The sequence below is a fragment of the Tachysurus vachellii genome, chromosome 15 (assembly GCF_030014155.1).
Source record: "Tachysurus vachellii isolate PV-2020 chromosome 15, HZAU_Pvac_v1, whole genome shotgun sequence".
Lineage (NCBI taxonomy): Eukaryota > Metazoa > Chordata > Actinopteri > Siluriformes > Bagridae > Tachysurus > Tachysurus vachellii.
The window spans coordinates 8,879,163-8,898,340 of NC_083474.1; the positions used below are offsets into that span (position 1 = coordinate 8,879,163).

A 19,178-nucleotide genomic window follows, 5' to 3' on the forward strand; every position below is an offset into this window, starting at 1 on the left:
AACTTTTGAGCACATCTATCTATCTATCTGTCATTATATATATTTGATTGTTGGTGTATAAATGTTTGTTTGATTGGTTGTGTTTCTAATGTACATCAGAGTTTAATACTTAGTACTTTTATTAAATGTATTGTAGTTTCTTTATTGTTATTTCAATATGTACTTTTATCTTTTTTTAGGGTTACCATCTGTCTAGGGACTACAGGTGAAAAATAGCCATCTGGCTAACTCTGGCATATTGATAGAAATGTTTATTAATACGCATTGTCCCTGTAATAAATAAATAAATATATTATATACATACATACATACATATAGAGCAGAGTCCAAAAGTCTGAGACTGAAGCTAGTGAAAAGGCTTTCAAATCTTTTCAAGATGAATATTAAACTTTTCCATACGAAGTATATAAACAGCAATAACCTCAGAACTATCTCTCACTCACTCACTCACTCACTCACTCATCTTCTACCGCTTATCCGAACTACCTCGGGTCACAGGGAGCCTGTGCCTATCTCAGGCGTCATCGGGCATCAAGACAGGATACACCCTGGACGGAGTGCCAACCCATCACAGGGCACACACACACTCTCATTCACTCACGCAATCACACACTACGGACAATTATCCAGAGATGCCAATAACCTACCATGCATGTCTTTGGACCGGGGGGAGGAAACCGGAGTACCCGGAGGAAACCCCCGAGGCACGGGGAGAACATGCAAACTCCACACACACAAGGCGGAGGCGGGAATCGAACCCCCAATCGAACACCCTGGAGGTGTGAGGCGAACGTGCTAACCACTAAGCCACTGTGCACCCCCTCAATCAAATTAATTAGTAATAATGTCTTTAATGCCTAATGGGTTTAAATAATCATTTTAATACCACTCTGAACATCTGAAGGAACTCTAACATGAAGAAAAAAAAATTCTAAGAAAACAACATTTATTAAGAAAAAATTGTGTTACAATTGTACATCTAGAATTTCTTCTCAGAGAGAATAGCAAGGGTGCCAATAATAGCAAGGGTGCCAATAATCCTTTAGCTGGCTGTGTTATAGAGTTGTAACAGAGAAACTTACATGGTGGTGCAGCTTGTAGCTGATGTAGATTTTGGCCAGATGCGAACTGCTTTGCGTCAGCAAGTGAACTGAACAGGGCAGCAAACGGGTTTCGAGAGATGTTCTGATTATTGTTGCCCTGGTCTGTCATTTCAGTGGAGCATCTACTCCATCAACATGTGCTGAAAACCAGCCTGCATGAGGAAGAACAGACAGACGATTACAAATATAACAGACAGGTACACGAATAACAGACAAGTACACAAATAACACAGGTACAACAATAACAGACGGGTACAAATATAACAGACAGGTACAACAATAACAGACAGGTACAACAATAACAGACAGATAGATACAACAATAACAGACAGATACAACAATAACAGACAGATACAACAATAACAGACAGATACAACAATAACAGACAGGTACAACAATAACAGACAGGTACAACAATAACAGACAGGTACAACAATAACAGACAGGTACAAATATAACAGACAGTTACACAAAAAACAGACAGGTACACAAATAACAGTCAAACAATAATAACAAATAACATATAACAGAAACAGGGCTGTCAAGTGTCACGCATTTCGGTCTTTTGTCACACTCTCCCACCCACCACACATTGTATTCCTCCCAGCACTATTGTATCTGGGTAAGATTTAATGCAACAACCAATGGAAAAAAAAGCAGATCCTGGAATTGTTCAGCATCATCCTCGTTCACCCACAGAGAAAACCACTGGAGCTGCGAGCATCACTTTGAGCACAGAGTAAGTCATGATCTCCTGTTTTAATGTTACAACAAATTCACAACTTGTTTGACACAAACAATGACATTTTGTAACTTAGCTAACAGTTTTACAGCCTGTTCACTGACAACACCTGCTCAGAACAAGTAGTCTAGGCCAGTGGTCCTCAAACTGGGGGCCCTGAGATGGTGCCAGAAAACATCTGAGTAATAGAGGCCCCTGGTTCCTTTTTTCAAAGGTGACTGGACTGAACCAATTTGGGAGGCTATCAAAGATCGCAGCCTTGGTTTTAGTGCTTCCACATTCTAATGCTGATGCCCAGAGGGTATTTTCGATGGTCGGTTTGATAAAAAAAACCTCAACACGAAACTGCTTGTCTCTGGACGGGACATTGTCCTCAATCATGACCCTAAAAATGTCTGGGCTTGAGCTGAACTGTTTTAAATGGGAGCAACATTACAAATGATAAAGGAGTCCAAAAAGGCAACAAACACTTACAATAAACAACACCAGTCATAGGCCACGTTCACACTGCAAGTCTTAATGCTCAATTCGGATATTTTGCTCAGATATGATTTTTTTGTTTGGCTGTTCACATTACCTTTTAAAATGTGGCCTATATCAGATACCAGTGTGAACTGTTTGCTGTTTCGAACTGACCCGCATGCGCAAACGAACAATAACAATGACGGCGTTGCGCTAAAAAGTTGGCGAGGTTATGGAGGAAGTATTGTATCATCTGGTGCAAGCAAACATATCATGTAATGCTATAATATGATGTATTCAATGCAAGCATTATGAGCTGGTTCACGTAACCACTTTATATAACACTCTTAACACACACGTTACCAGTCACGTTTGTGTCACGTTTTCGCAGGTGCAAAAAAAAAAAAAAAAAAAAAAAGGTTTTAAAAAAGTCACATAATTGTGACGAATGTCGATGTAGATTGACGTAAAAGTCGCATCAAATCCGCCTTGGCTGTTCACACTGCAGCCACATTGGAAAAGATCAGATTTGGGTCTGATTCAGGACCACATATGGAAGTGGTCCAGATCTGATTTGAAAAAATCAGATCTGGGCCAGATTTGAGTGTTCACACTACTCCTGAAGAAGTCTGACCTGGTCACTTGACCCCAAAAAAATCGGATTTGGGCCACTTTTACCTGCAGTGTGAACGTGGCCAAAATCTCTCTCTCACACACAAATTAATAAAAGGAAATTGAATAAATACTTTGTATTTGGTTAAATTGTGCTCAGTGATCCGAGCACAACACCCCCATTGTTTTTTTTTTTTTTTGTTTTTTGTTTTTCGGTGTCTTGGAGATGTCACTCTTGCCTGTCTTCAAAACTTGAGAGCCCTGCAGACAGGTACAAATATTACAGACAGGTACACAAATAACCAGACAGGTACAACAATAACAGACAGGAACACAAATAACACAGGTACAACAATAACAGACAGGTACACAAATAACCAGACAGGTACACAAATAACCAGACAGGTACACAAATAACCAGACAGGTACAACAATAACAGACAGGTACACAAATAACCAGACAGGTACAACAATAACAGACAGGTACACAAAGAACAGACAGGTACACCAATAACAGACAGGTACACAAAGAACAGACAGGTACACAAAGAACAGACAGGTACACCAATAACAGACAGGTACACAAAGAACAGACAGGTACACAAAGAACAGACAGGTACACCAATAACAGACAGGTACACAAAGAACAGACAGGTACACAAATAACCAGACAGGTACAACAATAACAGACAGGAACACAAATAACCAGACAGGTACAACAATAACAGACAGGTACACAAATAACCAGACAGGTACACAAATAACCAGACAGGTACACAAATAACCAGACAGGTACAACAATAACAGACAGGTACACAAAGAACAGACAGGTACACAAAGAACAGACAGGTACAACAATAACAGACAGGTACAACAATAACAGACAGGTACAACAATAACAGACAGGTACAACAATAACAGACAGGTACACAAAGAACAGACAGGTACACAAAGAACAGACAGGTACACAAAGAACAGACAGGTACAACAATAACAGACAGGTACACAAAGAACAGACAGCTACACCAATAACAGACAGGTACACCAATAACAGACAGGTACACCAATAACAGACAGGTACACAAAGAACAGACAGGTACACAAAGAACAGACAGGTACACAAAGAACAGACAGGTACAACAATAACAGACAGGTACACAAAGAACAGACAGGTACACAAAGAACAGACAGGTACACAAAGAACAGACAGGTACAACAATAACAGACAGGTACAACAATAACAGACAGGTACAACAATAACAGACAGGTACACAAAGAACAGACAGGTACACAAAGAACAGACAGGTACACAAAGAACAGACAGGTACACAAAGAACAGACAGGTACAACAAGAACAGAGAGGTACACAAAGAACAGAGAGGTACACAAAGAACAGACAGGTACACAAAGAACAGACAGGTACAACAATAACAGACAGGTACACAAAGAACAGACAGGTACACAAAGAACAGACAGGTACAACAATAACAGACAGGTACAACAATAACAGACAGGTACAACAATAACAGACAGGTACACAAAGAACAGACAGGTACACAAAGAACAGACAGGTACACAAAGAACAGACAGGTACACAAAGAACAGACAGGTACAACAATAACAGACAGGTACACAAAGAACAGACAGGTACACAAAGAACAGACAGGTACACAAAGAACAGACAGGTACAACAATAACAGACAGGTACACAAAGAACAGACAGGTACACAAAGAACAGACAGGTACACCAATAACAGACAGGTACAACAATAACAGACAGGTACAACAATAACAGACAGGTACAACAATAACAGACAGGTACACAAAAAACAGACAGGTACACAAAGAACAGACAGGTACACAAAGAACAGACAGGTACAACAATAACAGACAGGTACACAAAGAACAGACAGGTACAACAATAACAGACAGGTACACAAAGAACAGACAGGTACACAAAGAACAGACAGGTACAACAATAACAGACAGGTACAACAATAACAGGCAGGTACACAAAGAACAGACAGGTACAACAATAACAGACAGGTACAACAATAACAGACAGGTACACAAAGAACAGACAGGTACAACAATAACAGACAGGTACAACAATAACAGACAGGTACAACAATAACAGACAGGTATACAAAGAACAGACAGGTACACAAAGAACAGACAGATACAACAATAACAGACAGGTACAACAATAACAGACAGGTACAACAATAACAGACAGGTACAACAATAACAGACAGGTACAACAATAACAGACAGGTACACAAAGAACAGACAGGTACACAAAGAACAGACAGGTACACAAAGAACAGACAGGTACAACAATAACAGACAGGTACAACAATGAACAGACAGGTACACAAAGAACAGACAGGTACACAAAGAACAGACAGGTACACAAAGAACAGACAGGTACACAAAGAACAGACAGGTACAACAATAACAGACAGGTACAACAATAACAGACAGGTACAACAATGAACAGACAGGTACACAAAGAACAGACAGGTACACAAAGAACAGACAGGTACACAAAGAACAGACAGGTACACAAAGAACAGACAGGTACAACAATGCTCTGAAGCACACAGTTTGATTCCAAGTGGACTTTAAACTGATTTTTAATACGTGTCATGTCGTTTATTCTACAATAATCAGCACATGATACGTTTTGTGACTTTACGTTCACGTCCTTGTGAAAGGAGCGACAGATAAAGCCGACAATTAACGACAGAACAGATGTTAAGCTGTCAACTCAAGCTATCGGGCTAGTTAGCATTTAGCTAACAGGCTTAGATACTAGCTTTAGCATTGTAGCCTGGCGCGAGCGCGTCAGTCAACACATTAACGTTTATCACTCGTTTGCAGAAAGGAGAACGAAATCAAAAATAGTTAGGGATTGTTATATTATAACGCGACCGTGTCGGTCAAAGCAACAAGCCATACCTGCTGTCGACTGTTTGTAATGTAAGGTTTTGCTCAATGCTCGGTGAATTCTGTTCCTGAACGCGAACGTGTAGCACGTCATCACGATGCGACAGTAGTTCAGTCAGGCAGTAGTTTGTACATTTGCTGACAGGGCAGTAGTGTAGTGGTGAGGCTGAAGTAGCCAAACTGAGGGAAACTTGTGTCTAATAGTTATAATGGAGCTGGAAATGTTCCCCAAGGAACACACTTTGAAAATGCGCAAAAAGATGATTGGGTATGACTGGAAGAAATCTCTCTGTTAATTGTTTTGTTTTCTAACTAGTGGGTTAGAGTCTTGTTGTTTTTAGTTACACGCTTTTCTAGTGCTTAGTGAATTTTTTTTTAATTACATTGTGTGTATGAGTGTGTGTATATGAGTGTGTGTGTGTGTGTGTGTGTGTGTGTGTGTGTGTGTGTGTGTGTATGAATGTGATTGTGTGTGTGAGTGTATATGAGTGTGATTGTGTGTGTGTGTATGAGTGTGTATGAGTGTGTATGAGTGTGATTGTGTGTGATTGTGTGTGTGTGTGTGTGTGTGTGTGTGTGTGTGTGTGTGTGTGTGTGTATTCCCGTGTGGCTGAAGTTTGCCTTTGGGGTTGTTATGGCTGATTGGCATCTCTGAACTATATGCTGTGTGTGTGTGAGAGAGAGAGAGACTGAGACTGGGATGGCATTCACATTTGCTTATTAAATTACTCAAACAAGCCAGGCTGCTTTGTGAGAATAATCCTGTTTTTATGTGTTCTTTTTTGTCTTTCAGCAGTGGTTAGACTATTTTGAATTTTAAATTGAAATACATTGCATTTTACAATCCTGCAATAATTTATCTGCACTTTGGATTTAGATCTTTATCACAGCTACATTTATGAACCTGTCTCTTGAACAACACCCTACTCACGATTTCCCTTGTCATTACAGGCAGTCTTGCAGACTCTTTTTCTCTCATGACCCAGTGAAAATAGTGAGAGCACAAGGACAGTATTTATATGATGAAAATGGGACACAGTACTTAGACTGCATTAGCAATGTGCAGCATGGTATGTGTAAATGTACTTTATCAAAGTTATTATTTTTTGGAATTTAAATCCAACGGGCCTCAATAAATTAAAAACAACCATGTATAAATAAATGTTTTTTAAATACATTTAAATAAATGTACTATTTGTTGCTGTAAAGTATAGGAATTGTCAAAAAACTATTGTACAAACCTGAATAACGAGCCTAACATTTAAATAACTAATTATGTTTATAATCATTCATGATGAGGAGGTTTGTATATAATTAATTTTATTGGTAAAGGGGTTGAACAAGTATGAGAATCCATGCATTTACTTAAAAAAAACTTATATGGATGTTATAATGTGCATCTTGCAGTGGGTCACTGTCACCCCAGCATCAGTCGGGCTGCAGCAACTCAGATGGAGCTTCTTAATGCAAACACCAGGTTTCTACATGATAATATAATCCAGTATGCAGAACGCCTTGCAGCCACTTTACCCAAGAAGCTACGTGTCTTCTACTTTGTCAACTCAGGGTAGGAGCTTTTGTTCAATATCAAACATGGTGTACTTTTATTGCAGTACTACACATTTTATTGATGTAAATATGTCATTGTACAACATGTTTCAGACTGCAATGTGGTAAATAATTTCATTGTTTCTGTAGCTCAGAAGCGAATGATCTCGCCCTGCGGCTGGCCCGTCAGTACACCCAACATGAGGACGTTGTAGTTCTAGACAAGTAAGAACTTTAAATAATTTATCATATGGTCCAAATGGTTATACATATACACTTGATTTCATAAGTCCATATTGCCATTTTCCTCCTCTGAAGTGCTTATCACGGCCATCTTACCAGTCTTATTGACATAAGTCCGTACAAGTTCCGTAAACTGGCAGGCCAAAAAGAGTGGGTTCATGTGGTGAGTAAAAAACACAAACAATACAGAAAATTCTACATGGTTCTAAGCTAAAATTGAAACTGGTTTGATTCATGCAGGCACCAGTCCCTGATACATACAGAGGTCTTTACCGTGCAGATCATCCCAACCCAGCAGAAGCTTATGCAGATTCAGTGAAGAGTCTTATCGATGAAGCACATAAGCGAGGACGCAAGGTATGCTCTATCACATTTAATGATTTCTCAGAGAAAACCACAACGATTTGTCTTGCAATATGTATTTATATTATTGTCTCTTTTATAGATTTCATCATTCTTTGTAGAGTCCTTGCCCAGCGTTGCTGGACAGATCATCTTGCCACCTGGATACTTTCAAAGAGTTGCACAGTAGGGGTTCTCATATTGTTGTGTAAACTCACACTGCATTATTTCACATAAACATGTTACAATAATGGGGGGCACGGTGGCTTAGTGGTTAGCACGTTCGCCTCACACCTCCAGGGTCGGGGTTCGATTCCCGCCTCCGCCTTGTGTGTGTGGAGTTTGTATGTTCTCCCTGTGCCTCGGGGTTTCCTCCGGGTACTCCGGTTTCCTCCCCCGGTCCAAAGACATGCATGGTAGGTTGATTGGCATCTCTGGAAAATTGCCCGTAGTGTGTGATTGTGTGAGTGAATGAGTGTGTGTGTGTGTGTGTGTGTGCCCTGTGATGGGTTGGCACTCCGTCCAGGGTGTATCCTGCCTTGATGCCCGATGACGCCTGAGATAGGCACAGGCTCCACGTGACCCGAGGTAGTTCGGATAAGCGGTAGAAAATGAATGAATGAATGAATGAATGTTACAATAATTAGCCAGTAATTACACATAATATACTAGGATATTTAATGCTTATTTTTGTTATGGGGCACTTCACAATATTCTATTTCTGACATGAATTCTACATTGCTACTACATGCCTACTCAGAATAGGGTAAATTATACTTCTTGATATGTGCTGATTGAAGTAACAGTTCAAATACATTTTTACAGATATATCCGGGCAGCCGGAGGCGTTTTTGTAGCGGATGAAATTCAGACAGGCTTTGGACGTGTAGGAAGCCACTTCTGGGCTTTTCAGCTTCAAGGGGAAGACTTCTGCCCAGACATTGTGACTATGGGCAAACCTATGGGCAACGGGCATCCTTTGGCATGTGTGGTTACCACAGAGGAGATAGCTAATGCCTTTACATCCAATGGAGTGGAATATTTCAACACTGTGAGATACTCTTATTTTGTTACATCATAACACATCTCATATTTAATATTGTTTGTATTGTTTTGTCTTGTACTGTGGAAATTGTCAATTGTGGAAAGATTATTAACAAGTAAAGATATATATCTGCAATGCAGTTTGGTGGAAACCCAGTGTCCTGTGCAATCGGCCTTGCGGTACTAGATGTGATTGAGAAAGAGGACCTGAGAAGTAATGCAGTCTGTGTTGGAAATCATTTGATGAAGCTCCTTCGAGACCTCCAGGCTACACACCCAATTATTGGTGATGTGCGGTGAGCTTATTTAACCAGTTCCATCATTCAGGTGTTTTGTTTTTTTTTATTTTGTATATCTTTTGTGTCTCACATTATTGAACAGGCATTTTAAGAATGCCATTTATTTGCCCCTCATCACTGATCAGTATTCTGGTCCCTGCTGAGCTCCACAGCATGATGCTAATAGAATCATGCTTCGATGTGGGTATGATGTTCACAGGGTTATGTACGGTGGCCGGGAAATGCAAAACACATTAACAAATCCGAAAACAAATTAACAAATCCCAAAACACATTAACAAATCCAAAAACACATTAACAAATCCAAAAACACATTAACAAATCCCAAAACACATTAACAAATCCCAAAGCAAATTAACAAATCCCAAAACACATTAACAAATCCCAAAAGACATTAACAAATCCCAAAACAAATTAACAAATCAGAAAACACATTAACAAATCCAAAAACACATTAACAAATCCAAAAACACATTAACAAATCCCAAAACACATTAACAAATCCCAAAACAAATTAACAAATCCCAAAACACATTAACAAATCCCAAAACAAATTAACAAATCCCAAAACACATTAACAAATCAGAAAACACATTAACAAATCCCAAAACACATTAACAAATCCCAAAACAAATTAACAAATCCCAAAACACATTAACAAATCCCAAAACAAATTAACAAATCCCAAAACACATTAACAAATCCCAAAACAAATTAACAAAACAGAAAACACATTAACAAATCAAAAAACACATTAACAAATCAGAAAACACATTAACAAATCAGAAAACACATTAACAAATTAGAAAACAAATTAACAAATCCCAAAACACATTAACAAATCCCAAAACAAATTAACAAATCCCAAAACACATTAACAAATCCCAAAACAAATTAACAAATCACAAAACACATTAACAAATCACAAAACAAATTAACAAATCCCAAAACAAATTAACAAATCCTAAAACAAATTAACAAATCCCAAAACACATTAACAAATCAGAAAACACATTAACAAATCCGAAAACACAACGACAAGTCAGACAACCCAGAAACGGTAGTGTATCGTTTTTGAATGGAAACTTACCGATCATTGGACAAGACACCTGTCACTCAAGATATACAGGTATGGAATCTTATGTGTAATGTGTAAAGTTCTCCATTTAAATAAAGTTTTCCGTTCAAGAAAATAACAGAATTAATCCACAGTAATCCATTCCATCCATCCATTCCAACTTTTCCCTGCGGCAGACTGTTGAACTTCATGTATACCTTGAGTGACAGGTGTCTTGTCCAATCACAAACTATACCAACCGCTTCCGGGTTGTCTGAAATGTCGTTGTGTTTTCTGATTTGTTAATGTGTTGTCTGATTTGTTAATGTGTTTTGCACTTCCCGGCCACCGTAGTTATGATCCCTGAAGCGGATCCACCAAATGTAGTGGGGTTTTTTTGGTTTTATCACACCAGGGAACACATTTTCCTGAGTTTGGTGAGTTTCCAAAATGCTTTTTGTCCACCTTCAAACAACAAATTGTCACTTTTCCATAAAGCCCAGCTTTGTATATTGTCCAGTCTGGTCTGTGGATTGATTGATTGCTTGTCTAATGCCATTTTTTGGTGTTATGTGGGTTGGGCATTTTATTTCCAAACCAAAACCCTAGAAGGTGTTGGTTTTGGTATATTTTCTAAAAAACTTTTAGGCCTTTCAGAAATAGGTGTATTTATACAGTATACACATATCCCACACTTTTTTGTTTTGATCCATAACCCAATCCCAGTGAAGTCCTTTCAGTTCAATGTTGTAACACATCAGAATGCATTAAGGTTCATGGGGGTGCATATTGATGCGACGCACTGTACAATATCATGTATAGTAAGACTCACATCTCATTTTAAGTATTAGTGTAAAATTTGTGCTCAGCTAAGTCAAACCTGAGTGTCCTTGTAAACCATAAGAAATTGTCATGCTATTTGACAGAACTTTTTTATTGTTTTCATGGAAATATTTTCATCTCCTCCACAGTGGTGTAGGTCTCTTTGTGGGCTTTGAACTGGTTAAAGACAGAAAGGTTTTAACCCCAGCAACAGATGAAGCAGCACTGCTTGTTAGGAGGTGAGAAATAGCAAGACATGAGACAAAGCAGTTAACACGAATGAAAGATTACTCAAGAATATCCTTGTTGTCTTATTATTTTCCAGGTTGAAAGAGAAACATATATGCTTGAGCACAGATGGACCATGGGAGAACGTCGTCAAATTGAAACCCCCCATGTGTTTCAGCATGCAGGATGCTGAAAGGGTCACTGAACAAATTGATCACATTCTCACAGGTGAGAAACCTGACATACCAGTTAGATTTTTTTATTTGGCACATAAATTAATATTATACTTAATACGATACATAAAAATCTAATCTAATGCAGTATGATATTTCATATTAGATCATGTATGCTTTTTTTTTTGTTACAATATATTAATCATATTTGACTAAATATATTAAATATTATTCAATGATTATTCAAAATAATAATCTTTGGGCCTTTTACAGAAATTGAAGGTGGCCTTTCAGAACTGGACAACGAAAACAAACATGGTTAGTAGGGAAATTAAAAACCTGGGTGAAAATGTCCAGCCTTTAAAACCTTTAAAATGCTTCACATATCAATGAACAAACACAGAATATATAAGAAAAACAAGGAAAGATCAAATGAAACTGAAATACTTGTTTACTATATACATATACATGCATGTAAATCTAACCATGTATCATTTTTAACATACAAAAATATATTTGAAACATTGCAAATCCTGAACTCTGAGTAATTTGCTTTATACTTTGTACACATTTTTATCCACTTTTAATGTAGTATGGAGATTTACAAATGGAAAATGACAAACAGATGCATGATCAGTTCGTAATTATTATTAACAATCATAGTGTATATTCAAAAGTTGCAAAGTGAAAAGACAAGAATATGTGTGTCATGTCATGAATAAGTCTCATTAATAAATATGAGTTATATTTATGAATGAATGACTAATTACGATTCGATGCATAAATACACGATTTGATCCAATAGATAACAGCAGATTTATTGAGGTGAATTTTCAACCGTTTATACAAAGTTGTCTTCTGTTGTATCTGGAACCTGCAAAAAAATAAATAAAAATAAGCCAACAAGGATTTAGAAGACTCTACACATTTTGTCAGCCTCTGTATCATGTTTTTGTCGATTTTGCTCAACATATTTACATTGGAGCCTTACTTTTTTGTGTTTGTGTGTGTATATATTAAAGCCTATCCTTTTATCAAACTTTACTATATTATTTTTATTGTTGACTCAATGATACTCAGTTCCACCTTACTGAGAAAGTTAAAACCTGAATTATATTAATAAATGAAATTTGGAAATGAAATCTCAATCTACTAATATTTTATTAAATAACTTTGAATGTCAAAACATAGAAACTATATGTTGGACCAAACCATAGGTGAAGAATCTTGGTGTTTTATTCACTTGCAACCTCTAATATCAGGAAATGAATTTTCTTTTAGCTGTTGTATTTTGACTTCACTAAGGCTTATGTCAGTCACCTGCATAACAAGAGACTACTTTTTAGTTTGTACTGTTGTGCTGATAATTATTGGATTCAGTTTAAGGATTTTCTAGTTGTTTCTACATGCTCTAGTGCCTCTACATCTCTGAGTTACTGTGCCTTTGTTCACACATCATCTTTTCTCATGGGTGCAATTTCTCACCTGTGTGCTCACATCTGGAGTGATCGGTACACCATTTGTTCTGAGTTTTTCGAACCCATCCTTATCTACTACAAGCAACATAAGTGAAGTGCCTCCCTTCATGATCAGTGTCACCACATTCTCCAAATTCTCATGCTCCACATTCTGCCCGTTCACTTCCACAATCACATCCCCTTCCCGAAGCCCTGCTCTCTCTCCAGCACACCCAGCTTCTACCTAGCAGAGAAAAACAGAGTGTTAATATGCAGATGATCAGTGATTTGTTTTAGAAAACTCATTTGGTGTGATTGTGATATGACTGTGCTTTTAATGTGTGTGAAATAAAACGTGCAATAACATAAAAGTGCAAGATATCAGATGAGAACCTGGCCAACGTAGATGACATTGTCAATATGGCTGCATGCCAGCTTAAAGCCGAATCCTGTGTCCTCTCTGTGAAGGGCACACAGTCGAGGTCCTGGTGTTTTGTTGGAAGGTAGGGTGTTTGTGGGGAAACACACTTTTTGTGGAATGTATTCTTCATAAAACATCAGTGGTGAAAGCCCCAGCTGTAAAGGGCACAACCAGAAAATTCATGCCTTTAATTCACAATTACACAGAATCCACAGCTATTCTACATACAGTAGCTGTTTAGCACAATGCTAAAACAGATAAGTGCTGCTCTCCATCACTTCTACAGTGGATTTCTTATTAATACTGTACGATTTTAAACATTATTGAAAAATGATGAGTGTCTCTTTGTAATGTCAGTGTAACACATTTACTGTTTACTTTAAAAAATGCACCAGAAATATTAAACATGTCACTATTTGGCCTATATGTAGGTTTACACTATACGTACAGTATGTGAACACCTGACCATCACATACATTTGTGCTTATTAAACATCCTATTTCAGAATTATTCCCCACTTTTAAAATAATCCCCATTCTTCTGGGAAGCCTTTTCACTACATTTTGGAGGGTGATTGTGGGGATTTGTGCTCATGCAACCACAAGAGCACTAGGAAAGTTAGGCACTGATGTTGGGTGAGGATATCTGGGGTGCATCCCAAAGGTGTTCACTGGGGTTGAGTTCAGGACTTGACAAACCTTGTCTTTAGGGAGCATGCTTTGTGCACAGGGGCATTGCCATGCTAGAACAGGTTTGAGCCTCCAAGATTCTCCAAGAAATTGTAATGCACACAGACAATCCTGCATATGAGTGTGATAGTCATGTGTCCAAATACTTTTGACAATATTAGTGTTGTTTTCTTTAATAAACATATTTATTGTGTATCTGGGTGGAATTTTCCTTGAAGCACATTTGTAATTAGCCCAGGCTTGCATATATCTTCCAGTTTAAATCCCAAACCAACATAAACTAAAAGAGGAACGCTTACTAAATCACTGTTCTTTGAATGGTATTAAATTCAGCCCCAAAACATGTAGTACTCTACCCTTGTGTGCATGTATGCACGTGAGTGTGAACTCACCTGTGTGTAGTAGTCTTTGCCTTGAATAGAGATGGTAGTAAGTGTGACCTGCTGGCCGCTTCGCCTTATTCTGTTGACTATGTCCTCATGCTCAGCTTGCTCCACCTGTTCTCCGTTAACGGCCAGGAGCAGATCCCCATCCTCCATCCCTGCTGCTTCAGCTGGGCTGCACGGGTCCACCTCTCGCAGCAGGTGAGCTGTAGGAAGCCAAAGCATATACTTGCTTCATTAAACATGCACATGCTTCATTAGTATGAAAGTAAATTCACACTGAATCATAGGGCATCCTATCCAGAGTGCATTCCCACACCATGGCCAGCATTCCCAGGATTCCCAGATCCACTGCAACACTAAGCAGGATAAAACAACTACTGGAGATGAATTCATAATAATAATAATAATAATAATAATAATAATAATAATAATATATAATTTTATATTTTTCTGTTCATTAATGATCATTCTCTATTGTTATTGAAAGGAAAGGTCATACAGGCATGATAATGAAATTAAGCTTAACTTGCTTCATTTAAAATGAATCCCAGCATTAGAGTGCTAGGAGGGGGGCTTAATCCAAACATGTTCCAATAGGACAATGCCTCGGTTTATTACATATACAGTATAATATTGCAGTAATTTACAAGGTTAAAAAAAAAGCACGCTGAAGCACATGCTTACACATCCTCACCAATATTTCCTGTAGTTAGTTTCTCTTGTCGTAACAGGAACCCATAGCCCTGTGGTCCCTGGATAAGGTGTATGGTTTTTGGCCTGTAGGGCAGGTTATGAGAGCTGGCAAAAGCGGGTAGAATGGGCAATCTTCGTCGCTTATAGCTCTCTTCACTTCTACTGTCTACCACCAAAATGGTTATATATTCACCACACTTTTTAACCTGACAAAAAAAAAACAAAAAAAAAAACAGAAGTTAAACAAAAACAGAAGTAATTGATAAAAGTCTTGAACACCATGCCACTAACCATTTTCATCAGTGCAGAATGTGTAAGTTTTGAGACAAGGACACCATTGATCGAGAGCAGATGATCTCCAGCCTGAACCCCTGCCCTCTCTGCTGGGCCGTCACTTACTGGACTTAAATAATACTTTCCTCTCTCACCTGCACACACACACAAAGCATACTCAAACTGTAAACCCTCAAGCCATTACAGATTTGGATATGTGTGTTTTAAGACTGATCCTGATAATGATTCATTCCTTATGCTGCGCATAATTTTTAGTACCCGCTATAAGACTGATGCTGAGTCCCAATCCAATGCCAGGATCTCTGATTATGTGGCACAAACGAGGACGTGCACAGCCTTCACCTCGATGATCCCTGGATAGAGCCATGAGGTCTATTCCTTCATTCACAGCTCTTTCATACTCCACAGCACTCAAGACCAACAGACATAGCTGTAGCCCAGATGCTTGCACCTTCATCACCACCTTCAAAAAGAGGTGAATTTAGTACACAAATGAATCCCATTTGAATAATTTTTGCAATACTCCATTTTGTGCACATACTGTACATGCTGAGAAATAAGGTACTAACTGGCTAACCTGCATATACTGTATTATCTGAAAATGTGTTCATTGAACATTGTACATTTAAAGGGAAAATCCACCCTGAATTATTTCAGATCTGTATTATTTACACATGATCTTCAATGCCATGCAATTTTTATTTTCTACTAAAACTGCACTGAGTTGACTTTTGTTGTTACCCATAACACTATCCAACTACCTGTTCATAGTGGTGCTGGGGGAATGGTCAACTTGCACTCGTTTACAATCAGCAGTAGTTGCATTCCTGTCTGGATCTATGAGTCTGACAAATTCTTTGTCACCTACTGTACGTCTGTGCTGGATTTGTCTTAACCAACCATTATTACCAACATTCTCATGGGATTCTTAAAACTAATGTTATATGTTACGAATGTCCTAATTACACAAAATGATCTCTGTATCTTGAAGGTTCATATTTGGAAAATTAGGATGCAGCGTATGATGCAATAAGGAGGAAATGTAGGCTAGAACTCATGCAACAGCCCATCTTTAATGGATGTGTCTCAGTCTGCACTGATTGGCCATTTTAAGGGCAGTCTCAATTGCAAAATCCTTCCAGTGCACTGGAACATTTGCTCCCACAAGGCACCGCAAAAATGAGCGATTGATGATCACTATGTTCCCTTTCTGGAAATGAAGTCACACTTTGTAAAACCTCTCAGCTTGAAAGAAATGGCAGACAAAATAACACCATCTTCTACAAATGTAAGTCGTTATCATTATAGATCACAAATGATTACATACATTCGCCATTTTTAACTTCCCTTATACATTGTGGGACGTGGTATGCTAGTGAAATAAAAATGTAAGTCACTCCGAATAAGGGTGTCTGCTAAATGCCAGAAATGTAATGTAAATGTACATACAGTTTGTTTGAGACTAATGCCTTTTAAAATCCACTAGATAGACTACAATCCTGCTTAAAGTACCAGGACAGAAACACACGTGATTATGCTAACAAATGTATAAAACGTATAAAACAGAAATATATATGTTTAGCCTTGATGCCCGATGACGCCTGAGATAGGCACCGGCTCCCCATTGTAGTTTGTATAAGTGGTAGAAAATTAGTGAGTGAGTGAGTTTAGTTTTTACAGTGACTGAGGAAATGACAATGTCGTTGGAAATTGAGTCATAAGTGTCCCAGTGTGTAGTGATCCAGGGTCCTTGCAAGTGCCCCAACTCGTGTGCATGACATACTGATTCACAGCTGATTAAGACGCAGCTGCGGTCTTTACCTTGGTGTACTCTTGGTTGTCCACAAATGCTTCATTGACCTCTAAAATGCGGTCTCCATCACTCAAGCCACTGCGCTCTGCTGCACTCCATGGGGTAACTTGGTGCACAACATGGCCCCTACAGCCACTCTCTTTCCGCAAACAGAAGCCAAATCCTTGGCCTACCTCTCGTTTTAACAGGCATAAGCGTGGACAAAAGTCTGGCTCTGAAGACAGATTCATTTATAGCAGCATTGTTTATTATACAGATGTATTGCAGATGTTGCATAAACGTTCTTTAGGATATTGCTGTCATATTGTTTTTTTATGTCATCTACCTGGGTCATCTGAGATCATCAACACTGGATTGTCAATCCCTTCTTTTGGGTTAAAAGTGAACTTCCTTAGAAATTAAAATACATAATGAATACAAATAAGTTTGATGTATACATTAATGAACAGTCAGTAATGAATTGATCATGTGTTAGGAGGTCTGTACAAGATTAGCTCACTGATAGGGAAACTTACTGTGGCACATCTGTTGCATCTCCTGGTTCTGAAAAATGAGTGTAATATTTAGTTTGAAATTTTATTTAGCAAACTGAGATTTCGGCTGAGATTTAAAATGAGCTTGAAAGTACTTTCGTTATTTTGGTTACTGCAGCCGCAAATAAATGTCAAATAATCTAACGATATTAACGATTCAGTAATTATCTCACACAGAGAACATTATTATAGTCAGATTCTACCCTCATTTAATCATATTTTGTCATGATATTTAAAACCATAAGGATGGGGAATAGTGTCTATTTGGCTAAGATCTTTCATATAGCTGTGAGGAACCTTTGTCTACTCTTCTCAATGTTTGAGAATAGCAATCTTAGCTTAGCTGGTCACTGAAAATGTAAATAATTCCCCATGTTAATACATTCTTTATTTATTTGTCTAACATAATTCACTTCATGTAGATATGACAGTTTTGGTCGCATCAACTCTTTTTAGATTCCTCGATATTTGGATTTACGACAACATCTATTCAAACATATTTACTTCTCAGTGACAAGATGATCTGCGTTCCTTATTTAGAGACTTAATAGACTTTAGACTTGTATAGACTTTATACAGCACAATAGCATGAAAACAAGCATATATTATTTTCTTGAATAAATGATAACATTTCAACCATCTGCACTATAAAGGTTTTAATCTGGATACTGTGTATACAAAGAAGTGAGATTTTTAATATTAACATCATACAAAAATCAGGTTTCTGTTTTTATAAAGTATACATATTTAATTCTAAGACCCAATTCATTAAATACAAATATTTTTGTAAGGATTTCAGAAAACATCTGCCAAAAAATAGGTTGCGATATCTATTGTTTTAAAAAATTACACAATAATACATTATCCATTTCATGTGTAGTTTGAATCTTGCCTTGAATGTTAAGTCATTTATAATTTCCCATGAACACACGTTCAAAAAAATGCATTGCAAGCGTAATAAAGTAGAAAACTCTATCAGATTTATTAGGCGTACAGCGAACCTCTCGTAAAATCCTTACTTCCTTGCTGAATAATTATTGTTGATTGGGTAAGATTTTAAAACAATTTCTTTTATCCTAGAAAGTAAGACAAATCAAATCAAACTGAAATGAAGGAGAATAACAAACTAATTCTGGTTACAGGTACCTGTAGTGTATCTCATGGTGTGGCTTGCTTGTGTCCTGTCTGGACGACGGGATTGCAGGCAGTAAAAGAGTTCAAGGTGCACACTTGATGCACAAAGCACTTCGTGTCATCTGGACTCCTCCT

The 19,178-nt window shown here is 37.9% G+C and overlaps 3 protein-coding genes across 3 annotated transcripts in view; 1 reads left to right on the forward strand and 2 right to left on the reverse strand.

Annotated features, from left to right (window-relative positions):
• ube4a (ubiquitination factor E4A (UFD2 homolog, yeast)) overlaps positions 1–6,009 on the reverse strand; it is a 21,152-nt gene extending 15,143 nt beyond the window's left edge. The window contains exons 1-2 of the mRNA XM_060887591.1: positions 5,881–6,009; positions 1,083–1,255 (exon numbers count right to left, since the gene is read on the reverse strand). Coding sequence (XP_060743574.1) covers positions 1,083–1,212 — 130 coding nt within the window. The 5' untranslated portion in view covers positions 1,213–1,255; positions 5,881–6,009. The remainder of the gene's footprint in view (positions 1–1,082; positions 1,256–5,880) is intronic.
• phykpl (5-phosphohydroxy-L-lysine phospho-lyase) lies at positions 5,972–12,667 on the forward strand. The gene is made up of 12 exons (XM_060887593.1): positions 5,972–6,136; positions 6,820–6,938; positions 7,276–7,435; positions 7,567–7,641; positions 7,735–7,822; positions 7,900–8,016; positions 8,105–8,187; positions 8,827–9,052; positions 9,187–9,341; positions 11,372–11,461; positions 11,548–11,678; positions 11,897–12,667. The coding sequence occupies exons 1-12, from the start codon at positions 6,078–6,080 to the stop codon at positions 11,944–11,946; spliced, it is 1,353 nt and encodes a 450-aa protein (XP_060743576.1). The 5' UTR covers positions 5,972–6,077; the 3' UTR covers positions 11,947–12,667.
• nherf4a (NHERF family PDZ scaffold protein 4a) lies at positions 11,976–19,142 on the reverse strand. The gene is made up of 11 exons (XM_060887592.1): positions 19,056–19,142; positions 17,892–17,919; positions 17,702–17,766; positions 17,385–17,590; positions 15,822–16,026; positions 15,561–15,697; positions 15,271–15,475; positions 14,583–14,779; positions 13,474–13,656; positions 13,109–13,324; positions 11,976–12,497 (listed from the first exon to the last, which is right to left on the reverse strand). The coding sequence occupies exons 1-11, from the start codon at positions 19,069–19,071 to the stop codon at positions 12,465–12,467; spliced, it is 1,491 nt and encodes a 496-aa protein (XP_060743575.1). The 5' UTR covers positions 19,072–19,142; the 3' UTR covers positions 11,976–12,464.
• Positions 19,143–19,178: the final 36 nt, after the last annotated feature.